Consider the following 27,092-nt stretch of genomic DNA (forward strand, 5'->3'; position numbering starts at 1 on the left):
TCACGAATCATATGCAGACTGTTCTACTTAATGAATTTGAAAAGAATCAACAAATGTAAGGGAAATGGTGCTCATGATGACACATTTCTTAAGCATATCAAGAAGCACATGAAAAGTAATTAACTACAAGATTGGTTTAATATAATGCAAGGAGTAAACTGGATGTGCAGAACACTATTTCTTCATTATTATGTTAAAATGTCCATGCAATTACCTTCCTGTTCGGGTTAACATAGGACTGCCTTCAAATTATTTTCATCTACCTAGCTCTTTTTGAAAGGTTATTCATAATTTATACAACTGGACAATTTAAAAATTTTAACAAATTTGTATATCACAAGTTATAGTTGTGAAAGTACTTCATATTATCTTGTGGAATCCAAATAGCCTCACAGTTGTAGATAGTTCTATTATTCCAATTATTTACACTAAACACACACAAACACATATTTAGTGAGAATAAATAGATGGATACAAGTCTGAGTTCCCTGACTACAAATTCTCTTTCCTAATTTACTTCTTTTCAAAAAATTTTTTCTTTTTGTTTTTGCTGTTTATATACAGTATCTTTTATAATATTTTTGTTACTTTATCTGACTTGATAAACTTATACCTCACACTATTGTAATTTGCAAGGAAGTTTAGATTTAATTTAGATGTTAAACTCTGCTTTTCACTAACTTCATCACCTAATAATACAGATACAACTAGGCATAGTTGCTCAGAAAGCTGATACAGAAGTTTCGTAGATGTTTTTAAAACTGCAACATTTGCTTTAAATATATATGTGTAGTGCTTCATTTCTAAGTCATGAAGAGGAGTTAAAATTCAATATCCTATTTTTATATATTTAAATTTAATGTAGTGTTTACAGAACTTGAGTGCTTTCAAAACCATATTTATATGTTGAATTTTATTGCACTATTTTAAAGGTTCATATACAATGAAGTTATAAATATTAAATGTGCACCCCAACACCCTCTCTGCCTTCAGCAAAAGATGATAAAAGGAACATGTTTTCTTCCATTGATTTTTTCTTTGATAGATATACTGTCAGGAAAGATTAAATTTCACTTCAAAACTATTCAGTCTTCCTCGGTGTATATTTTTAAGTCATGCCAAAATTATAATTACAAGTGATTCTTTAATAAGTGAAGAATCTAAACTTTGCTGTAAAATAATGATTACTTTTGCACAAGACAATTTACAATAGACTGAAATATAATGCAAGGCAAAATTATTTCAGGTTTGGAAAGGGGACTAAAACATCCAACGTGTTGTATGAGGACAATAGACTTTAAAAGTTATTTTTTAATGATGGAGAAGTTAGGTGTGAGGAAGTTAAGCAATGATAAAATGTATAAGGAGTCTTCACATATTTGTGAAAAGCACAGCCCTTCAATATTCAGCCTGTAGGCTCAGCACTTTGCTAACTGTTGGCAACAGCCGAAGCCCAGTAGGGTCTCTGTAGAACAATCTCAGTTTCTCCCTACAATCCGCTTTTCTCCTTGCTTCTAGTCACACAGTAGATATCCTGTTTGCCTGTATTTGATTTACGGATTTACCACTGAACTGAGTCTCTAGCTGATACTGTCTTGGTTGTATACATGCATATAAGGGAGATGATATAAACCAGAGAACCTGACGGGTCATGGATAGGAGGAAGCATAGTCATGACTCATAGCAATCTGGGCTATAAAGAAAGCTGAGCGCCAAAGAATTGATGCTTTTGAACTGTGGTGTTGGTGAAGACTCCTGAGAGTCCCTTGGACTGCAAGGAGATCCAACCAGTCCATCCTAAAGGAAATAAGTCCTGAATATTCATTGGAAGGACTGATGCTGAAGCGGAAACTCCAACACTTTGGCCACCTGATGAGAAGTGACTCATCTGAAAAGATCCTGATGCTGGGAAAGATTGAAGGGAGGAGAAGGGGACCACAGAGGATGAGATGGTTGTATGGCATCACCAACCCAATGGACATGAGATTGAGTAAGCTCCAGGAGTAGGTGATGGACAGGGAGGCCTGGCGTGCTGCAGTCCATGAGGTCACAAACAGTCAGACATGACTGAGCGACTGAACTGAACTGACTGAACCTGGGCAGATCATCTATGTCATAATCTCTCAAATTCCTGTTTGAAAACAACACCTCTACTAGCTTCTGTTTCCACTGATACGTTGAAAGGATGCTATAAACATTTTTCTCCTGATATTCAATTCATAAAGGAAAATGAAAGTGTATACAATCACTTTTTTCCCTAATATCTGTATTCTTTTGAACTTGAAGTGCATTATGATTCATTAAAGAAGCATGAAACTAAATTATTTATTTAGATAAAATGGTCCGTGGACCAGTGGCATCCATATCACCTGCAAAATTGTTAGAATTGCAGTTTCTCAGTTCTGTCCTAGATCTACTGAATTCAAATCTGCATTTCCACAACATCACCAGTTGATTCCATGCATATTAAAGTTTATCAGGATGTGATGTGGTGTGAGTGTCTGCCTGTGTGTGTGTGTGTGTATGTACTAAGTCATGACATAAAATGCATTTCTTAGCATGGGTTACAAGCCCACAAGGCCAATTATAATAGTAGTACAGATCACCCAAAGTGTGGAAAAACTAACTTTGTCCTCAAAATCAAGAGAATAAACTAGGCAGTATGAGCTTCACAGTACCAAGAGGAAACTAAAGTTTAGAAATGTTAAAAAGTTTGATATTTGTTACACATCTAATAAGTGGCCAAGAGCTTGGATTTAAACAAAGGAAGATCCATGAAATTTTAGTCTTTCATTCCTCCACTGAAAACTATTTTTAAAAGTATTTAACAGATAATTATGGAGAAGGCAATGGCAACCCACTCCAGTATTCTTGCCTGGGAAATCCCATGGACAGAGGAGACTGGTGGGCTACGCAGTCTGCAGGGTGCAAAGAGTCAGACACGACTGAAGGAGAAGCAGGCGCGCCCCGAAGGCCCCAGAGCTTTGGATGGCAGAGCCCGGACTGTGGCTGAGGACTCCAGCTCTCAGGCCTCTCTCACCAGACACGAGCCGGGAAAACTAGAACCTAAAACATGACTGAGGGCTTTCCTGGCGGCTCAGTGGTAAAGAATCCCCGGGCTGGGAAGACCCCACGTGGCAGAGCAGCGGAACCCATGCATCACACCACGGGCTGGTACTCTAGAGCCGGGAGCCGCAACCGAGGTCTGCGGGCACCAGGGCGCGGGCTCCGGAACAAGAGGCGCCACCGCGGTGAGAAGCCTGCACCCCACCGCTGGAGAGGGGCCCCTGCTCGCCCAACTAGACAAAAACCCTCGCAGCATGAAGACCCTGCGCAACCGTAAATGAATACAATCACTAAAAATAAAACTGTTTAACAGACAATGAAAACAACAGGCCCAATATTATTGACTGATTCATCATAACTTACTCTTCGTGTGACGATGGGGTCAATTTCTCTCGGGTCTTTGTGAGCGAACATCATCAAATCGGCATTCAAGGTGCGGATCCTCTGAAACCTCAGGCGAATATAGCGAGCGGAGGTAAATTCCAGGAGTTCAGGAGAAGGATCATCAGCACTCGGTCTCCCATTGATCAAAGAGATATGAATCTACACAATTTAGGAAATAATTTAACAATTAAGGTTACCAAGACTTACATATCTGGTTTCATTTAACTTTTCTTAGACAAATAGTTAAGCTCCCCTTCTCTCAGTTAGGCAGATACAGGTTCATATTTACTAGAATGCAGAGAAGTAATTGAGGAATATTATGAATCTTTTAGTACATGTACCTGCAATTTATTTGTGTATATTTCAGGTGTTTTCTCTATACTGCAATTACTTATATTTCTATGTTCCAAGTCAGTGCATCTACTTGAACTTTCTAGGATTTCCAAAAATTCTTAAATCAGTCATTCTTTTTCTGAAAATTATTGCAGCCAAAAATTATTTAAGATTCTGGCATATATTCCCATATATTTTCTGGTGAGAAACCAGAACACAAAATACCAGACAAAAACAAGAAACCATCAGGAACTCAAATTTCTTTTTATTCTGAGCTTGAAAGTATCTAATTATATTGTCTTAAAATATATAAAGAGAGTAAAAATCGATGCATTACCAGAAAAAATTACACAAATCTCCAATCACAGACATTTCAATAAGGTGGCTTTTGTTATTTCTTTTTTAGTAATTGATAGCTTAAGAAGGCAAAATTCACCAAGGCTATAACACATTCTATGAAAAATATGCTCTTTGACAATATATTAAAACTTGAGTAGAATGGAATATTTTTTAGGAAAATAATTTTGCAAAACACCAGAAGAAATCAAATCTAACCATACCATTTCCCATGAAAAATCAGAAAAATGATTACCCTTCAAAGGTGCATTGAGGCCCACATGCTCTCACAGGGATTTCATGAGAGCAGAGAATTCTAATGGGAGTTGGGGGGAGGTAAACCATTATATAAAATAAGAAGTACTTCTATCACAGATAAACTATTTTTCTAATGCCTAAAGAACTTCTATAAACCAACAAGAAAAAATACCAATGACATAACACAAAAATAGACAAAAGATATAAGATAACTATTTAAAGAAACAGAAATGTAAATGGCTATTAAACTTCTGATAAGATAGTGAACCTCATTTATAACAGAACTGCTAATTAAATCCGCTCTAAAAGCTTTCACCATTTTTTCAAGTTTTCGAATCCTAAAATATTATTAATACTCCCTGATGACAAGACTAAAGGGGGTACAGCAATCGTTACACATTTAAAGGTTGAATATAAAATGGCATAAATCCTTATAAAGGTGAATTTAGCAATAACTGTCAAAATTACAAATGCACAGAATTTTTTACTTAGAAATTCCACTTCTGGGAAATTACACTACACAGATGTTTTATTAATATGTATATATGTGTGTGTGTGTGTATACAATTAACATGTAATTAATGATATGTAAAAAGGCACTGAATTTCTATAATATTTTTTAATAATAGCAAAAGACTGGAAAGAACCTAATATCCATCAATAAGAGACGGGTTAAATAAATTATGCATCTATACAGTGAATTAAGTGTACCACACAAAAGAATGAGGAAACTCTCAAAGATAGGAAAAAGTACATTCAATTTTTTGTACTTGGTAAATGCATTCTTACCTAGGCAATAAACCAAATCAAATTAAAATTGTTAAAGAAATTGAAATTGAGTGGTGGGTTTTGGGCTGAACACACACACATACTGTGTATATGCACACACAGGAGGCTAAAGAGATAGAATTACAAGAAGAAAGGAGTCCTGTGCTGGGCTGGGAACTATTCAGAAACATGACGGTCTGTAAGTGCGCTGGGAACTGTGACTTGAGGTCACCCACTGGAATTTTCATCCACTTTTGAAAGATGATATATCATGTGTGTTAATTACATTTTTTCGACAGGAGAGGCAATATGTGTTTCCATTCCTAACATTCTGCATTTAGATAATCCCCGGGAGCATTTTACAAACTGACTGCCAATAAACATCTGAGTCACTAGAGGAATAAACACAGCAAACTGAGATGAGAAACTAATTCTGATGTCACAAAGGATAGACTCAAAATGCCTCGTGATAAAAATATGAAATGTCCCAGCTAATTGAGTCTATCTTGAATACTTAATAAAAAATAAATTCACTTAATCAACATTTGAGGATGATAAAATTCAAGGTCTTCTAAAATAATGAATCTCGAAATGCTGAATGTCCTCCCTCTGACACCGAACATTTGAAGAGTGACATAGATCTTGTATATTTCACAGTTTTGGCATCTAACAGGTGAGCCAGAAATGTGTTTAAAATCAAGTTGTCTCTACTACTTAAGACAGTATCCATTAAATATTAAAAAATGAATAAATAGATGTATACAGCAGCTAAAATGAGTTCCCCTTAGAGATTACTTTTGGCACCCAAAAAATCACCAGTGTCCTTGAATTCACACTTAAATTTCTGTCTTATCAAGCTCTTCCTTAACTGCTTCTAAAAAAGCCATTTGAAAAAAGGAAATCAGAACACATCTAGGATTAATGTTTCTAAAAACTATTAAGGCTTATTTGGTGTTAATGCTACAATGAACTGCACTTGTGCTGTACATGGAATTAGTAAGTGCCCCATTTAAACATAAAGGAATTTTTATAAAAAGGTGCACATGTTCTCATTTAGGTTAATACACCATATGATAGCCATAGAAAGGATTCAGCAAAAGAACACTTCTCCTCACAGCTTTGGTATTTTCATCAAGCTACTCTGCCAAGAGATCTTGTGAGAATAGTTAGTTCCAAGCTGTTTCTGAGACAGAAAACCAGACAGATGTTTGGCCATGTTGCGTGCAGCTTACTTCCATTTTTTCCCTTTTCCGTTTTTTTTAACTCCCCTTCAAAATAAATCATAATATTGGATAGGCTATTTCTACTGGCACTTGGCTGTGTAATTCCAAGTCCACTGGAGTTTAGCATGCTTCCTGATTTCCTGTGGGGTGACAACTGGGGAGTGTCTATCTTCAAAAAGATGAAAAGTATCATTCCTCAAGACTACCACTGTCTTGCTGCGAGGCTGTAGGAAGTCTGTGTCAGTCTAGCGTCTTCTGAAATGATTTCCATTACAGACATGTCGGTGAATATATCTTCAAGCTGTCAAAGGAATCCATTCCAACTGAAAATATCAGCCTGATGAAACAACTGGTTTTTAGATTTAAAAATCACTGTTCTCTGAAGTTAGTTTTTGTAGATAAAAAGAAAAAAAAAAACTTATGAGAGGTAACTTTTTATTACCAAATGACCAAATTAATATTATCCTCTACCCATCGAAACCAGTATCTTTTTTTAGTATAAGGATACCATATAAATCACATTTACTTGCAGATGGATAAGATTTGGGGGCCTCTATGGGTATTTTTACCTTAATGATTAGAATATAACTAAAAATGATTTATGAAGTAAGCCATCCAATTTTTAGTCTAGGTAATTATGTTCATATTATTATTATGTTTTTCTATTACTACATCTGCTTTAAATTACTGGAAGAGCAACACTCCTAATACCCCTCCCAATGATACAAGTTTGTTGAGTAAATGGATAGGTGAAAGAATGAAGGCTACTTAAGGATCATTAATAATGATAAGAATCTTCGAAATGAGAAATGGAAGTAGATGAAACTGACAACCTGATGAACATTTTGAAATCCCCTTTGATTCATCAATTTCTAGGTGTGCCAAAGAAACTGGTACAACAGTTTGAGAGTAAGGTGACACCGGGAGATATAACAATAATTTTCATACGTGTAGGATGAGATCAACTATCTATAGGTGTGGTCAAAGAATGTGTATGTAAATGAGTGGCTAAAACTTGAGGAAACTCTTAGATCTAATCATAATTAATATATTAGTTCAGAGAAGGAGAATAAGATCACAATTAAAAACTCTGAAAAATGAACCTAATCACTTGTATTTTATCCAGTGGGAGGGAAAAAAGCAAGCGAGCATATCTTTGGAGAAAGGGAGTGAGCGATATGAAGGTTAAGAAGAGGTGACAGCGTGTCACTGTTTCCAGCTCAGAGCAAACAAAGGTTCTGACGCGGGCTCTAGGTGGTCCACAGAAACTCCCAAATGATCAACTTTCGGTCTCCACCATGCTTGATCTAATAGCAGCATTTGAAACAATTGTTTGTTCCACTGATTTCCAAGATGCCACACTGTCTTTGTTTTTCCTCTTACATCCCCAGCTACCTCTTCTCAATTCCACTCAAGACTTCCTACATTTTATCCTCCTTAACTTTCTAAAATTGGAATACCACAGTGCCCAGTCCTCGGCCTTGTCTTCTGTTTGATCCACACTCACTCACATAGCGATCTCACCAAAGCTTGCAGATTTAAATGTCACCTATACTGATGCCTCCCACACTTAACATCTCTAGGCTTGATCTCTCCTCTTGAGGTCCAGATACGGAATCCAACTGCCTTCTTAATCCCTTTATGTGACTGTCTAATAGGTACCTCAAACTTGTATCTCAAATTGAGTTCTATTCTTCATCTCCCAGTGTTTCCAATCTCATTAAATAATTTTATCCTTTCAACTACCCAGGACTCACAACTTGGAGTCGTGCGCTTTCCTTCTTCCTACAACCAGTTTTTCTGCAAACCTTGTTGACTTTACCTTCAAAACATATCCAGCATTCAAGCACTTCTCACCACCTCCCCTAAAGACACCATGGTCCAGGCTTTCATCATCTTGAACTCGTGTACTACAATAATGATCTGAACAGGTCACCCTGCTACTGCTCTTAGCTCCTTAGGAGTTTTTTGGCAACATAGCAGATATATTTTTGTTTGCTTTTTTTTTCCCCCTAAGTTTTTGGTAAATGTTTCCATCAATTTATTCTCTGTATTTCTTAAAAACAAAAACCACAAGTTTAACATTAATAATTTAAAGTACTGTAGACCAAACAAAACCAGCTCTTAGTCACACTGCAATTTGGTTTATGATTTCTTTCCTTCTGTTTGCCAGATGATCTTCAATAACTTCTGCAAAGAAATTCCTCTTCAATAGGTTCATGCAAGAGCTAAAAGCTGGTCATCAACTTTATGAAAATGGTATAAACCATAGCAAAAGAGGCCCATTCTCATCTCAAGCCTCATGCCATAACCACAGTCATCACCATCAAACTGCCCAAAAGTCATTATTTCCTGAATGAGAACAAAAGCTTCTATTCTCTCCTCATCATTTGGTACCTCAAAAATGGGCATTCAAATTGTGTTGAGGTCAGCATCTATTTCAGGGAGCTCTCTAAATATTCCTTATAAAATATAACTCTGGTCATGTCATACTTTTCCGTAAGACTTTTCAGTGCTGCTCTATTTTACTGTCAATAAAAGTCAAATTTTTACAGTGAACTGAGAGATCCTATACTATTTGCACTGTCAGCTCCCCATCCGCACCCACTAAAACTATCAAAGAAGAAAACAATGACTTTCTGGAGCTCTTTTCCTACTTTCTCCCTCATCCACACTGCTCCCACCAGGCCACCAATTTTGTTTGGGTATGCCAGATAGGATCTTACCTCCGGCTTTTAAACTTGGGTCCCTTGCCTGGAATGTTATTCTCCCAGATATTGCAATGCTTACTTTCTCATTTCAAATCTTGCTTAGATTAGGCCTTTTCAGTGAGTCCTTCCAAGACTATCCAATTACAGTGCAAATTTCATCCTGGCACTCACTATTTTCCTCTACCTGCTTCATTTTTCTCCACAGTACGTTTCCTCTTAACATACCATGAATATGATTTACCTCTTTACTTTGTTGATTATTTCTCTCCACTCTCTAGAGCACAAGTCCCAAGCATTTCGAGATTTTTAATCTACTTTGTTAACTGATATATCCTCAGAAAAAAGTACAGCACCTTAAAACAATAAGTGCTAAGTAAAAACATTTGGATAAAGAAACATAAATTCTAAATATTTAACTAGCCTCCTACTTGAAGATCAATTTCATAGAATAATTAATCAATTTTTCTGTTTTTATATGAGTAAATCTTTGAGTATGGTATTTCCATAGTATGAAATTAAAGTCAGTAATCCTTCATATCATTTTCTGTCAAAGCATTTTAAGTTGATTTAGAGATAGCTAGGAATTAACAGCTTTGATCTGCAATTTACTTACATCAAGGTCTACTATATTTGCTAATATTAGTTAAACATTAGTTAACTTTAAGCTTTCTTTCAACAGGCTATTTTTAGCTGAGAAAGATACACAAATGTCATAAGACATTGTATTTCAACTTAAGGACTATTCAACTTAATTTTAACACAAGATAAGTAAATCTATCCATTGATATTCTATTTCATAGTCCAAACTATAAATCAATGTGCTGTTAGTTACACTAGAGTCCATGAAAACACATCAGTATATTTAAACTATAGATTCTTTAAGCCTTATGAACATGCAATAGCTATCAATAAAGTTAATTAACACATACTACCTTGTCTCTAGAAGGATATTTTATTAGTAAATGTATTAACTTTATGGGTTTTCATTATTTTTACTATATGCAACTAAATAGTTATTGAAAAATAATCTCTCTTATTTCATCAGAAAAGTTGCAGTGCAGTTTGTTTTTAAAACTCTTCCAAATCAATGCAATACATTTAAAGTCTTCAAAATATGAAAATATATGAATATAGGAAAATTAATGCACGGGTAATAAAAATACACTGAATAAATAATACAACTTACAAAATGTCATGTATAAAACCAGTTAGTAAAATATTTAAACATTTCAGAATAGAGATTTCCCCATCAAGAACCTTTAGGTTCTTGGGTTTCCCTGGTGGCCCAGCGGTAAAGAATGCACCTACCAATGCCAGTGACACGGGCCGGAGCCCTCATCCAGGAAGATGCTACGTGCCACGGAGCCGCTCAGCCTGTGGGCCCCAACGACTGAGCTTGTGCTCCAGAGCCCGGGAGCCGCAATTACTGAACCCATTGCTGCAGCTACTGAAGCCCAAGAGCCTTCAAGCCTATGCTCTGCAACGAGAGCAGCCCCCCAAAGACAAGTCTGCACGCTGCAGCTGGACAGCAGCCCCTGTTCACAACTAGAGCTAAAGCCCATGCATGCAGCAGCGAAGACCCAGGACAGCCAAAGGAAAGAAGCAACATTGTGAAAGAGTCTTTAGGATCTTAGTGAGAAAATGGGCTGTTATAACCAGTTTTCAGGCCATTATTTCCAGTTCTATCAGGCATGGTTTATTGAGGTCCTTTTTTCATTTTCTTTTCCCTATATTTTATTTCCTCCAACTAATGGTTGTTGTTTTATGGTTATTTTTATTCACTCAAATACTGTTCATTTGTATACCCAGAAAATGAAATTCTCTGAAGGCCTAACACACATGCTTACAAAACTTTATCTCTGGTCTGCCTCTTCATACTTCAATATTTCTCACTCATTCATTTAGTCAGTCAGTCTCTCATTCACTCAGAAATATTTATTAGATGCTTACTATTAATACATTCCAGGTCACTGAATTATTTTCACTTTCCCTTCTGTGTCATAAATCTCTCTCATTTCTGAGCCTTTGTCAAACATGTTTTATGTCTCCCTACTGCTCCCATTAGCACAGATGTACTTTACACATCCTTCTGGTCTCAACTGAGATTTCAATTCTCTTTCTTCCATGCACAGTTCCATGGCTGTCTAGGACTTTTGCTATGAATTCTCCAAGCTCCACTATTATCACTGCCCATTTACTTTATTCTGTCTGCCAAGAGTGGGAGCTTTGTCTTACTTACAGTACAGTTTTACTGATTAAACTAATGAATAGTGCATAATAGATTCAATAATTTGAATGAGTAATCATCAGTGCCTAAATATTATAGATTGTGATAGAATTTCCAATGAATTAATTCTTCAAACATTCACAACTGTTGCATTGTGTATATTATTTAAATTTTGACTTTGTATATATTTCACAGATCTTTTTAATTGGATTTATTGGATTTACATCAAGAATTTTAGTACATATCTTATTTGCCATACTTTGATAAATCTTCACTATGGGTATAATAATTCAAATACATAAAAAACAATATATAGGGATTCCTGTAGTCCCAACATTTGGATGAATCATCAAAAATATTATTTAAGTCACTTAGAGAGACATTTTTTAATCTAATAATAATGTAATATGCCTGTATATCCTTAGGTGCCTCAATACTCCTATTTATCAGAATTGGAAAGATTTTCTTTTCATGCATAATGTATTGAATTATTTTGAAAAGTCCTTAATAAATATCATACTATCGTTAGATGTTTATAAGCCCAACAAAAATAACTACACTTCCAAGGTTGATGACTACTATGATGTTGAAAAAGTAATAGCTTAATATATAAAATTTGAAGACTGTGCATGATATTAACTCCCTTAACTAACTTATTCCAAGAATACAAGGAAATGTCAGCTTAATGAACTATTTAAGAAATATGACTGTATCCCTGATGAATGTACCCTGAGCTAAGTCTTGATAGTCTTTCACTCTCCCATAAGATATTTGCCTTTTTTTTTTTTAAATGTAATTGTTGTATTTTTATTTTTGTGCCAGGTCTTCCTTGGAGTTTGCAGATTTTCTCTAGTTGCTGCAAGTGGAGTCTACTCTCGAGTTGCAGTTCAAGGGCTTCTCATTGTAGTGGCATCTCTTGCTTAGCGTGGACTCTCAGGCACTCCAGCTTATTAGTTGTGGCCCCTGGACTTAGTTGCCCCTGGGCATGTGGGATCTTCCCAGACAGGGGATTGAACCTGTGTCCTCTGCATTACAAGGCAGATTCTTAACCACTGGACCACCAGGGAAGCCCAGATATTTGCCTTTTGACACCTACTTGGTTGCAATTCCAGCTTGTGCTGAAAGCCAGGAGAAATATCAATAACCTCAGATATGCAGATGACACCACCCTTATGGCAGAAAGCAAAGAAGAACTAAAGAGCCTCTTGAAGAAAGTGAAAGAGGAGAGTGAAAAAGTTGGCTTAAAGTTCAACATTTAGAAAACTAAGATCATGGCATCCGGTCCTATTACCTCAAGGCAAATAGATGGGGAAACAGTGGAAACAGTGGCTGACTTTATTTTTGGGGGCTCCAAAATCACTACAGATGGTGACTGCAGCCATGAAATTAAAAGACATTTACTCCTTGGAAGGAAAATTATGACCAACATAGACAACATATTAAAAAGCAGAGACATTACTTTGCCAACAAAGGTTCATCTAATCAAGGCTATGCTTTTTCCAGTAGTCATGTATGGATGTGAGAGTTGGACTACAAAGAAAGCTGAGCGCCGAAGTATTGATGCTTTTGAACTGTGGTGTTGGTGTAGACTCTTGAGAGTCCCTTGGACTGCAAGGAGATGCAACCAGTCCATCCTGAAGGAGATCAGTCCTGGGTGTTCACTGGAAGGATGATATTGAAGCTGAAACTCCGATACTTTGGCCACCTGATTCGAAAAACTGACTCATTTGAAAAGACCCTGATGCTGGGCAAGACTGAAGGTGGGAGGAGAAGGGGACGACAGAGGATGAGATGGTTGGATGGCATCACCAACTCAATGGACATGAGTTTGAGTAAACTCTGGGAGTTGGTGATGGACAGAGAGGACTGGTATGCTGCAGTCCATGGGGTCGCAAAGTGTTGTACACGACTGAGTGACTGAACTGAACTGAACTGAACTGAACTGGTTCCAGTTGCCCCTGAGACTTAAATTGCTTTCCTTCTCTTCTTTGGAATTACAATTCTTGAAATTGTTGTTTCTGGATGAAAGCTTTTCCTTTCCATCCAAGAAATATTTATGCAGATTCATAATTGCCAAAGCAATGGTTGTTAACAAACTGCAGTAGATTAAGAAAATCAGTTTTCTTCAATGTATTGGTCATCTTGTTTTTATTTTTCTCCTATCCTAGTGAAACTAGTTAAAACATTGTGCTCTAAAGGTTGTATAGCTTCTCTCTTGGTCAAAGAAAAGCACCTCTCTCTGTCTCTCAGCCTCTCTGTCTCTCTCTATATCTCTATATATCTCTCTGTATCAAGAGTTATTTAGAGTTATTTGTTTTTATACCAGTGCCAGATTTCATGTGGTAGTAGTTTCTAACTCCTATGGATTTAACATATAGAAGGGCTAAGTGGTTTGGAAAGATCAAAAATAAAAGCAAATTCTTCGTTTAGGAGTTTCAATTTTCTCAGTTTCAAAATCGGTATGGTCCTTCCTTCAAAAAGCTTCTGATGGTCTTCTTCCTTTGTTAAAGTCAAAACAATCCAGCAAAGCATTTAATTCGAAGTACTTTGATCTTTAATTAGTTACATCTGAAACATGTCCAGATGGGTGACATGTAATCCATCATAATTGAATAAAATACCCCACTGGTCATGATGTATAAAAGAAACAATGACAATTAAGATCCTGAAGCTTTCAAAAAAGGAAATAATTACTAAATGTAAATATCACTTTTTCCCTCTAAAAGAACCTTGACTCACATGAGCTCATTTTACATTCATTTTAAAATTAATAAATATTTTCAAATAACAACTTAATGTAAGTACTCCAAATTGCAAACTTTTCATTTATCATTTGTGTTTTTCTTCCTCCAGTTAAAGTATACAATATTTGCATGGATAAAAGAAAAATTGTCAAAATGAGTTTCCTCAGTCTGTTTTGGGAATATCTCATTTAAATTGTATCAAATGCAGATATCATTACTAAATCTTTGTGCCGTCAAACTAAGACTATACAGGGATAGAGACATCATCTGAAATTCACAGCAAGGAAAGAATCTAAGAGGAGTAGCTTCAGAGAAGAGAATGAGGGGAAAACCACCAGAAGAAAAATTCTTTGACTCTCCTCAAACATTTGCATTGCTCCAAATTTTGTTCTGGGTGTGCCTCAACCAAAAATAGACTGAGAGAATAAATCATTAGGCATCTATTCCCACCTCATAGCTATTTAAGAAATTGCTCTGCAATATCCAGGAGCTTACATATGAAAAGAATAGTGGTTATATTGTGTATTTACTGGATACCAGACACTCTAGTGGGTTTCCCAGATGCTGCTAACTGTAAAGAACCCACCTGCCAATGGAGGAGATAAAAGAGACATGGGTTCAATCCCTGGGTCAGAAGATACCCTGGAGGAGGGCATGGCCACCCACTCCAGTATTTTTGCCTTGAGAATCCCATGGACAGAGGGGCCGAGTGGGCTACAGTCCATGGGGTTGCAAAGAGTTGGATACAACTGAAGAGATTTAACACGCAGAGACTCTTGGAGGTGATAAAGTATTAACTCACTTAATTTTTGTAAGCACAACAATCACATGAGATTGGTGTTATTATGATCTCTATTTTTAAGAGAAAACTGACACTGAAATGTTAACAAGCATGGCTAAGCTCACATAGCCAAGATGTGTTCTGATTCTAGTCCAACCTCGTTGGCTGAGTTCCTCAGCTCACCATTTCACTATCTCACAGAGTAAGAGTTTAATAAGCATTTGTTGAATGAATAACAGCTGGTTATCCAGGCACTATTTGAAGACTTGCAACAACATTAGGCTTACCACTGGTGACATAATCTTCTCCATGCACTCCCTCCATTATTTATTTGTCTCACTTCTATTCCAAACCTGTCTGTAACTGACACTGGTATTTTAACTTCATTTTCTCTCTATTATCTGCTCCTCCTCCTCTGGAATTATCTAGCTTGTTCACTTTCCCCAGCTCTTGATTTTATTTCATAAAGTTGCACCAGGTTTATCCTACTAGTTTTATCCATTTTAGAGTTCTTTGGGTAAACGGTTTACCGTGCCCCAGGTCACCACTCAGGACCCATCCCCACGTCAGATGATGTTGAGGCAAAGGGGCAGGAATGAAATATAATAAAGCACAGAGGATCACTAAACAGAGGGACAGTCCCAGACCTGGGATCCAGATCAGGTCTCCTGGCACTGATCCCCAGCAGTAGAGAACCTTCTGGTAAATGGAAGCAAAGCTCTACATTAATAAAACCAGAATCAAAGCCTGTCAGGAATTGAAGGCCAAAGTGTTCATTGTTCTTCAAAGAACCAACACCTAAGGTCTTATTAACATCATAATAAATGAAATTGATTATGACAGGTTTCGTACTTAAGCATCTTTGTAAATAAAAACCACGCATTGGTATGCAAAATAATTTATACTTTATGGCAATTTCTACTAAGTAGGGAGTAAGAAAATTTCGAGTTATAGAGAGAAGGGGAAAATAATATGTTAATATCAAAACTTAATATCTGTGAAACTAACATGCTCTTCCTTACTGTGGAGGACTGTTAGAGACAGTTCCAAATAGCAAAAAAAGCATCTGAGGGTACAATGACCTACATTAGTGGGACAGAACAATCAGTACACTTGAAAGACATATAATAACAGCACAAAGGAAAGCTTAAGCAACATTTTCCTGTTTTGTTTTCAGTCCCTGTGTGGGAACACTTGCTTAAAATTAAAATAAAATCTTGGAGCAAGAGGTCTAGATACAAAGCCAGATCCTGCGTCATCAGATTGGAACAAAACCTAGATGTGTACTTGAAAAAGAAATGCAGCCTCTCATTCTTCCTCTGGCTCAAGGATTCCTCAGAGAAGTGTGTGTGTATATGTTGCAAGTATATAAATGAAGTATGTGAAGATACATTACTTCATTTTTTTTTCAACTTACATAGAAGAGCACATGGGGATGGTCATTGGCAATTTCAACTAATTTAATGTTCAGAAAGTTTCAATGTCAAACCACAAGATGTCAGAGACTTTAAAGGACAGAAACATACCAATACTTAGGGATGGGACGGAACATGCACAAGGTCTTCAAGATTGAGCACGCCTCCGAGGTTAGCCCTGTGTCTAACACCCCTAACCCTTGTGCATGCAAATTAGTCTCCTAGTCTAGGGTGACTGCCTACACACACCACCCTCTCACCAGTGCAAAGACAGGCTCATTCTTTGAATGTTCTTTTCTTTTGCCACCTTTCTCTCTCTTTTTTTTTTTTTGCCTTCACATCATTAAATTTTTGATGTTTTCTTCATAGCTTTGCTTATTCTCTGCTCAGCTTCCATGCTTCTTCTTCTTGCTCTGCTTCATTTTATTTCATCTTTATAGACAAACTGTCCATCTACAGTTGAGCACATTCCTATGCATAAGTGAAATCACATGCTCTATTATTTTAAATACGGCCTCTAGCCTTAGCTTTGTGAGAAGAAACTACAGATTTCACCTCTCCAATCCTAAGATTTTTCATATACAAAGAGTAAAATAATTAACAAAATAAGTTGTTTTTTCTTACAAAGCAAAACTTTATAAATGCAGACGGATTTTTATTTCAGTGGATCTGTAAATCTGAGTATCACTGAGTCTGCCTATAAGACTACAAAGATGTTGTATATATATATATGTTTTTAATTTGGGCTAATGACATTTCTAGTGCTTTGTATGAATGAATGTGTGGACATGTGTCACGTGTGTTCAGTTAATCACAGTTGAAGACCATATATGTTGAGGCAGACTGCCGGGTTCAAAGTCTGGCTCTGTCACTTACTACTTATGTGAATTTAGGCAATTGACTTAATTGCTCTATGCCTCAGTTTCCCCTATAAAAGGCATGTAATAATAATAATATCTACTTATTATGTTGTTTGCTAGATTAAAGAAGATAATTCATGCAACCTGAATGGAAAATGCCTGGCACACAGGAAAACTGTTAAGTTGTTTTTACTTTCAGAAGAGTAAGGAAAATAATGCAACTGGTTGTGTCTCTGCTAAGCAGGATGTGCTGCCCCCTTTGCAGTAGTTACCTATCAACAATCTGCAGGTGGGCTAAGTCGCTTCAGTCATATCTGACTCTTTGCAATCCCGTGGACTGTATGTAGCCCACAAGCCTCCTCTGTCTATGGGATTCTCCAAGCAAGAATACTGGAGTGGGTTGCCATGCCCTCCTCCAGGGGATCTTCCCTACTCAGGGATCGAACCAGCATGTCTTAAGTCTCCTGCATTGGCAGGCTGTTTCTTTACCACTAGCACCACCTGGGAATAGTCTCAGACAAAGGAGGTAGTAGTGACAAAGTCCCCACTCAGAAGTGGAGAGGTGATTCTGGAAGTGCTGAGAATATTGAACTTCAGTGGGAAACTATGTGTCAAGAAGAGCGAGCAGGACCTCTGCCTGTGTTTTGCCTCCTAGTTCATCACAAATTCCAGATAAGCAATTAAGAGAAAGAGTGACCACAGGACTTTCTGGTTCCTCCCCCTCCAGCTCAGTGCTGGGACTGCCGCCTTGGGGATGGCATACAGTCTATCCCCTGATGTGACAGCTTTGGGGCTGAGGACAGGGCAGGTAACCAAGCGCCAACACAAAGGCTATGGGAAGAGGAGGCTGCAGAATTACTAACATCTGAGCAGTCGTTTTTGAGACGAGCAGGATGAAAAGGAAGAGGATCTGATACAGGAAGAGACTATAAATGTGCCATCATACTTAAAATTTTGTTGGGAGTCACCAGGTTTGCAACACAGTACTGTGATGTACACAGATGACTAGATATCATTGAAGATATCAAGATGTTAGGGGAATGGTTCATTGAAGGGGTTTGGTATTAATTTTACACTCTACTGAACAACAAATATGATCCATGTCAGCAGTAGCTTAAGTTCAGGTTCTTACCATTTCTCTGTACAGAACTGGATCATAGTCATTTATTCACTAGGTTTGTAAGATGTTGGCTCTGTGCACCCCTGACATCTGCATAGCACCAACAGATCTCTAGTCCCTTCAAAGAAACAGAATGCACCAAGGGACCTCTCCGCCCACACAACCGGAAGAGGAGGTTTTCTGCAGATTTAGGAGTACACAGTGTTCTTGTTCCTCTGGACTCACACTAATAACTGACCACAGGAAGCTGCAGGGCCTTGCCCTCAAAGAAGCTCAAATACAGCTTGTGCTGTTGGTTAGCTGGGGGAGGTGGGGGTGGAGGGAAGGGTGCTAAAATTCAGGGACTCAGTTTCTGCAGGAACCCACGCATAATGACAAATATTTAGAGACATTAAAACTTGAGAAAAATAAAAATAAAAAAAATTGGAGGTCATTGATCATTATTCTGTTATTTGTTTAAAGTGGATTTTGTTTTGCAACACTCCCTTCTCTCTTTCCTCTGACAAACACAGCATGAATGAAAGGTAAAGGGAATAAAGCATTTAATCAATCATCTAGGGGCCAGGGCTGAACTGCTTTCTGTTACACATTCGCTGCCAAGTTCACAGAATCAGGTTTGTTTTCAATTATTTGTAATATGCTTTCCCAGAAGAATTTATAATAGGCTGTTTAGGCACTGTTCCCTTTTCTGTTAATGACAAAAATACAACTGTTCCTCCTTAGCAAAAGAGAAAAGCAGTTAAATTAGGAAAATTGTTATAAATGTCACTGTTGGGCTTAAGAATTTTTTTGGTTTGTTTTCTTTCTAAACTGGCTCCAATGAGAAATGGCAACCAGACTATTTCATTTCTTCTTTCCTCTTCTTATGTATATTTCCAAAATAAAAACTTAACATTAAATCTCTTTTTTGAGCTAGTTTATAATAATGACACCTAAGATAACAATGATATCCAACATATTAAAAATAGGCATACGTCGTGAATATGTTGCTTTTGTAGTTCTAACAGCTGTGAACTTGGTTCCTTGAAATAAAAGAACACTGTAAGTCTAGTGAATATTTACAAGAGATTTCTAATCTCTCCATTCCAAAATTACCTTTTCTCTCTCATCACAGACTTCTCTGTATCTTTTCTCTAGGTTTTCCGTGTCCCACCACTATCGGCATCCCTGCCATCTTCAATATTTCTAAGTCTGATGAGGTGCTTATTAAAACATAGACTCATTAATAGGAGATGTCACTCCTTACTACATGACTAGTTATGGCAGCCTCTGAAGAGACACAAAGAATTTCTGAACTCTTATCTATAGGCGTCCCTGTTAGGTAGATTACCTATGTGGAAAGATGACATATAGACTTCTCTTATCCAGTCATCACACTCCATAGCCCAGGCCCAGAGACCACAAAGGCCATGCTTCAAAGAACACATTTATTCACAATGAAATAGAACCAGTTTTCAAAAATGTCAGGCCTATGACTGGCATTAGTATGGGCTGTTGTTTATTTACAGCTTTTTCTGAAAATCTGATCAATATTCATTCCTTCTTTCCTAACAATCCAGCTTCTCTTCCCCTTCTTTTTCTTCTCTATCATAATTGAGCACTTTCACTGGTTTATCTCATGACCTTTCCGTCCTCCAATAATTCACTGTAGCAGAAATAGCCTTTCCTCTCAACTGCTACATCTATACCTCAGCTCCTTTAAAGTCCCTTTAACTGGGACTCAAAAGTATGTCATATTTTAAATAAAAATTGCCCTCAATTTTAAATTACCACCTTGTTTTTACCAGAATCTCTTCCTTCACAATTGTAAATCCCTATTTCCTTCCTGTAGTCCATTTAGGAAAAATGGCATTGACAAAGAGAAAATATTCTTTTATAAACACCATCATGAATTATATAAATCATCAGTTTATAATCTCTACAGAAATGCACATATACCACCAGCAATGCCATTCCTTCTTTAAATAAAAATACAACAAACAATTAAAAAAAATTTTTTAAAGCATTACAGAGTTTATACACCCCAATGAATGTTACTCTTCTAGAATAATTATTTTCAGTGTTCTATTTATAACAATATTATCTTTTCCTTAATCATTTTAACACTCCTTACATTTTTCTCTATTCCTGAAGTTTCTCTTTAAGCGGTAGAAGGACGACTACTTCAAAAACAAAGGTTATTGGGGAAAAGAAAACTGAATCACAAAAATTAAAGGTCAGGATAGAAATAAAAAATTCAAATTGGAAATAGAGAAAGATACAGCTAGCAAAGCCTGCCTACATTTTCCCTCTACTACCCAGAATTACAGAATTCCTTACAGCTTTAGTATTCTTAAAGAATCAGCAACAGAAAGCCTTTGGGAAATATTAAACATTTAAGGAAGAAACTGGCAAAGAGAATTTACTTGAGAAATCTTTTCACTTTTCAGATCAAATACTTGTTAGCCCATTGAAAACAAATAATCATTTATGATGGAAAGGGGTTTACTCTGTTAATGTCACTTATTTAAAAACAGACAGTTATAAGAAGAAAACCTGAAAAAAATATACACTATGCTTGAATCTTAAATGTAATATATAATTCTGCCTGCTGTTTTCAGTCATTAATGTCATTAAAACCCAATGAGTCAAATTAATTTCAACACATTATCATTTTAGTGTATATTCTCATTTTATAAATTAACTTCCCTTATCTTTGCACATCATTGGATGAATGATGTTAAGATTTTTCTCTTTAACTTTGAGAAGCAGAAGAACAATCATGGGTCATCTAAAATGTCCTTCCAGCTTGTGGAATAGGTTGTATTTGTATTTCAGTGAACATCCGTTTGACAAATTGAAAAACTAATTATGATTTATCATGTCCATGACACAAAATATCAAGATGGTAATAAACAATGATGACTAACTATGTTTTTCTGTTTCACCCAGATGTTTGGCATCACAGAAGATACCGACTTAGTTTTACCAAATTTTTTTTTTTTTTAAATTCTGGCACTTTATGGTGGAGGAGAAACTAATATGAATGATGTGACAGGTGCTTTATTTTCTTCTTAATGTGTAAAATTTGACTGGCAAGGCTTTGAAGATAGAGAAATGATACTGCACTTAAAAATAAATGTCTTTCAAAGTTTTATCAACACAGCCAAGAGCTAGATCAAAATTACTTAAATTATTTATATCCTAACAGTTTTTCAAAGCAAGTCTCTCTTTTTTCTTAATTAATTAATTAATTAATTAACTTATTTTACTTTACAACATTGTATTGGTTTTGCCATACATTGACTTGACGGCGCCATGGGTGTACATGTGTTCCCTATCTTGAAACCCCCTCCCACCTCCTTCCCCACCCCACCCCTCTGAGTCATCCCAGTGCACCAGCCCCGGGCACCCTGTATCATGCATCGAACCTGGACTGGTGATTCATTTCACATATGATAATTTACATGTTTCAAGGCCATTCTCCCAAATCATCCCACCCTCGCCCTCTCCCACAGAGTCCAAAAGACTGTTCAATACATCTGTGTCTCTCTCAAAGCAAGTCTTTAAATTTAGAGTTCATCCTTTAGATCTTATTTCAACAATGTACCATTGTGATACAGCTTTGAATATATGATATATAAGATTTGATATAACAACTTGGAATGTGGAGATTGAGGGACATAAAATCAGTATATGCTAGTTTGCTTTTGTTTAATATATAACAACATTTGGGCTTTCTACACCTTTCTGGAAAACCCTAATCAAGTTCTTCTTTATGATCCTGGAGCCCCTCTCCCTGATTTTTTTAAATAACAAATAACATTTTAGTTTTCTTAGGAATCAAATGGAATTATCAAATAGTCCATTGCTTATTATATAAATCACACCAAGGTCTGAGTGCACATTTCCCAAAAGATTATTTTCACATCTTGCAACAAAGAGAATATGTAATGCTTGCAATGCTCTTGTGAGAAATTTCTCTGTCCAAAACTGTGTGTTTGCTCTTTGATTTTGCTAGTTCTACCTCATCTCTTTGACCTCTAAAGGTGGAAATGCCTCAGGGCTCAGTCCTAGGGCTGTTTCTCTTCTTGGTTTTCATGTTCTTCCTGGGTGATCTCATGCAGTCTTACAGCTTTAAATTCTCAAATTCATAAATTTCAGCAGTATTTTTTTTCATTTATTTTTATTAGTTGGAGGCTAATTACTTTACAATATTGTAGTGGTTTTTGCCATACACTGACATGAATCAGCCATGGATTTACATGTATTCCCCATCCCGAGCCCCCCTCCCACCTCCCTCCCCATCCCATCCCTCTGGGTCATCCCAGTGCACCAGCCCCGAGCACTTGTCTCATGCATCCAACCTTGGCTGGTGATCTGTTTCACACTTGATAACACAGCAGTATTTATCAGCTGAACTCTAGAATACTATTTGCCGCTTATTTAACCTCACCATAATATCTAATAGACACTTCACGTTTAACGTATCCAAAACTGAACTCCTGTTCTTGCCCATCAAAACTTGATATACTCACAGTCCTCCCCAACAAGCTTAATGCAACTCAATCCTTCCAGTTACTCCAGCCAAAAACTGTAGACTCATTCTTTACTCATCTCATTCTCACACACCTAATGGAAAACTCATCTGCAAATCCTCCTGGCAGATGCAATTGGTCAGGAAATCCTATTGGCACTACTTTAAAAATACATCTTCTATTCAGACAATTCTTAGAACTTTTTGTTCCTGTCACCATGCTCTAAATCACTATCATTAACCCTTGAAGTATTGCAAATGTCTCTTTAACTGTTCTCCTGCTTCTACCCTCCCCACCTATGTGCTAACCAACCCAAGACAGCCAGGGAGAGGGGGAGAAGCCCAGGAAAGGGGAAGGACTGTTGAAGTGTATTGGGTTTCTTTTTTGAGGTGTTAAGAATGTTCTACAAATAGATTGTGATGACGGTGGCACAATTTGGTGAAGATACTAAATATAACCGACATGTACACTTTCAATTTCTGAATTTTGTGGTATGTGAATTATATCTAAATAAACTGTTAAGGTAAGATTTTCCAATTTTACCTTACCTGTAAGATAACAAGTTAGACTGACACAGCTTCCTGGCTGCTGGCAGAACCTATCAGACTCCAACAACAGGAAAAGGGTCTTCATCACTCTGAGTACGGGAGGTATTATGAGCATCAGCATTTTTGAGGCCAGTCCCTGAGCCTCACTTTGCCACACAGAGAGATATAGTGAGAACCAGCTGATACTGGCGCTCCAGCAGGTTCTATTACAGATGACGAATTCTGAGCAGAAGGAACCCAAATCTTTTACTCTGGAAGGAGATACCACTTACATCTTCCAAGGCTGTAAGCAAACCTGCCTGCGACGTCACAGGGGGACACTATCACTATTTCCTAGGAATGTTCACTTTATACATAGCCTTGAAAAGATAGTCCAAAACAAAGATCAATACTTCTGGTATCAAAATTTATAACCAATTTGTCAAGGTGTGTCATCTGAATTTAGGTGTAAGCTTCGAATCTCAACTATTAACCAAAATATAACTATTATTTCAAGAAAACATCACATGAATTAGATTTCAAGTTGTAATGATTTTAAAATGGGTATTGATATACTAATTGTATCATTCAATTTTACCTCAGAGGGCTTCCCTTGTTGCTCAGACAGCAAAGAATCTGCCTGCAAGAATGGAGACCCAGGTTCCATCCACGGGTCAGGAAGATCTCCCAGAGAAGGAAATGGCAATCCACTCCAGTATTCTTGCCTGGAGAATTCTATGGACTGAGAAGCCTGGCAGCCTCCAGTCCATGGGCTCACAGTCAGACATGACTGATCAACTAACATTTTCACTTTTGCTATGTTCCTCATCTGCTGATGAGGAAACGGGCTCAGAGGGTTAAATGACCTGCCCAAAAGTAAACAAGTTGGAAGTGACAGAATTAGGACAGTCCAACTGTGAGTGTGTGCGGTGGAGCTGTGCCGGTAAGCTGGGGCAGGCAACCCAAGTGGAATGTGCCTGCCACAGACAACTCCCCTGCACAACTCCTGTCCCACAAACCCAGACATTGTTCAGTCCCCACGAAAACACAAGGTGCAAAATGTTCACATAAGCACCATTTACAAAAATCAGGTTGTAAACTCCATATATCATCCTGCTTTCCAATGTTCTGTCTAGTGCTATTAGGCCTCCCAAAGATTTCCGAAGGCAGGACACAAAGAATAGCATGAAGGCATTCTGAGCCCATTTCTTTGAATTGTCACTTTGGGCCACAAGTATTAATAAGGCTGTGTTTCCAATAATGAGCACGTTTTCCCAGTGAAGTGCCCCAGAATGAAATTCCATTGTCTGTATCAGTGCAATCTCAGGAGGAAACATTTGACAAATAGGGAAGCAGTTCTGATAAAAGATTTTTTTCAATATCACATTATAAATGGTGACTGCATAAATGTGATGAGGAGAAAAAAATACATTTCCTTCAATATTCTGTTAACCATTTAAAATTTTCATCTGATATGATGAAAGTATTACATAGAGTTAAACCTGAAGTTTTCATAGGACATTGAGCAGGATATTCAAGTAGAGATTAATTGGAATAGGAAACTTGTTAAGTTCTGTTTATGAGTTTTAACGAAAGACCAAAACAACATTTAGTAACCTTTTTTTCTTATTAACAGTTAACCATAATTTTCAAATAAACATAGTAATTGGTGATAATCATAAATTTGATTTTTTTCATACTGCTTTAAGCAGTGAAGCAGCAAATAAGATAACTTCCCTTTATCTCAACTGAAGCGATTACCTCAGAGAGATTTGAGATTTAGGTAACTTATAAATCTTTAATAGCTCAATGCCTCAGAAAATTAACCCTGGTAAATTTTAATTATAATTTCAAAATATATTATTTACAATTTGCTACTACTTTCTAATTTCTTTGCTCCACAGCCTTTTCCATAGTTTTTAGAGGCTCTAGATACAATTTTCTTAAAATTGATTTACATTGGTTTTTAGAAGATTTAATCAAGAACTTCACTAACAAGATGATTTCATTTTTTTAGCATTTTCCAGAATTCAGGTTATTTGTTAGCACCTCCTTCCAGAGTTCTCAGCTTTTACTCCAGGTGTCATGAGGCTCTGAAGGTCTAATGTGAAAAGTTTAGGTAGAACTTTGGAATAGCAGACACACTGCTGAAAACACATAGAAGATAATGCTAGACAGAGCTAGGACAAAAAGTCATTATAGGAATGACTCATGCTAAATTAAAATATCCAGAGTAAGTAAAAATATATGGAAAACAACAGTATCAAGGAGGTTTGTAATAAAGAACTGAAATTGTATTTGCAGAAGACTCTGAGGTCTTCAAAAAGATACCAAATATTTTTATTAAACTGGTAAATCTCCCAATTTAACAGCCTAGTTGACAAACTTCCCCAAACACAACAAGCACCATGAAGAGGCTGAGTCATTTGTTTTTATAAGTGCTCTGTAAGTAATTATTTCTGAAATCCCAGGCCCACCATCTTTGAGGGACAATGGTGAAGGAGGTTTTCGTCTGGCACTCAGCAGGGGCCTCTAGGCTCCATATGTATTCCCACCCACTATTACTACACCACAGTTTGCGCAATTTCACTTCAGATACTGTTAATCATTTCAGCATTCAAAAAGTCTCCTTGAAAAGTCCAGCTAAAGGAGCATACTGATTCATGTGGCTTAAAAAGATCCTTGCAGTTCAAAAGCTATTTTTTTATTAAAAGCAATAAGGCTGCAGCATGAAAAGACGTTAGGTACATTTGGATTCTTCTAGAGTGTTCACTTCCACATTTCCCTGTATATGATATTCTGCCTTTGTTCTATGTCACAGCAAATACAATAGCCAAAGACAATGGAGACTGCTGAGGATACTAATGTACTTGAAGAAGATTTCTCAATCAATCGGAAAAGACACGCTGAAAAGCCTTATAAAGACCACTTGATGGAGGGTAAATAAGTCTTTAAACAAAACCACACTAGAAGACAAAAGTAACCTGTTGAGAAAGGTCTGACTTGCAATGTCACATAACTCATATCTAAAATCCATGGTATAGTAATCATTATCTTTTAATAAACTCTTTCACTTTTCTTGATTTAATCTGAAATATCATTAACATTATTATTTACAAAATAATTACATATTTTTACTCAGTATGATTCTCATAAAATCTTGTCAGTTCAAAATCTTATTAGTCTAATATCAATTTTTATGTGTGATGCTATTTCGCAGAACAAAGCCTATTGTTTTATTTGAGTTTGACTTTTTTCATTTGCTTTTTAAAACTTAAAAAATGCTAACCCATTTACAGATTTTCACTAATTGGGTTCAGAAATCCCAAAACATTAAAACTTAATTTTGAGCTTTACATTACCATGTCAATAATGTCTCACTTTAAAGAGACTCTTGAGAAGAAAGGAGAAAAGGGAGAGAATGAAATTTTGGGCATTTAAATAAATTCTTTTGACTATTTTGAATGTATAAAAATATGTATCTGAAGGACTCAGGCTAGCACATCCTGAAATCTGCTCCGACAACTTTAAAAAGACTTTTGACATATTTGATTTTCCTGTGGATCTGGAAGTTTCTGGTTATAAATAGAACACCTTTAAAATACAATTTCCAGTACTTGTATACTAATGTCATAAAGTTTTTTAAGTTGATTGCATCATAGATATAATTAGAACTAATATAAGTGATAATTTATAATAATTTATAACTTCTTTTTCCTCTAGAAATAACTTTTTGTTTATTATTCACTCAATTCTGAGCCAGTGCATATAAAAATAAAAATGTATATATCCTTTGTCTTGTGATTCATCTTTTCAGATTTA

At 36.6% G+C, this 27,092-nt stretch overlaps 1 protein-coding gene across 2 annotated transcripts in view; it reads right to left on the reverse strand.

The window, feature by feature from the left end:
* The window catches only part of LAMA2 (laminin subunit alpha 2), a 677,031-nt gene that overhangs the window by 424,203 nt on the left and 225,736 nt on the right, over positions 1–27,092 (reverse strand). For both annotated transcript variants that reach the window (XM_070461486.1, XM_070461485.1), the window contains exon 5: positions 3,430–3,609. In XM_070461486.1, the coding sequence (XP_070317587.1) occupies positions 3,430–3,609 (180 nt within the window). The remainder of the gene's footprint in view (positions 1–3,429; positions 3,610–27,092) is intronic.

This window comes from Odocoileus virginianus, chromosome 34 (assembly GCF_023699985.2).
Source record: "Odocoileus virginianus isolate 20LAN1187 ecotype Illinois chromosome 34, Ovbor_1.2, whole genome shotgun sequence".
NCBI lineage: Eukaryota > Metazoa > Chordata > Mammalia > Artiodactyla > Cervidae > Odocoileus > Odocoileus virginianus.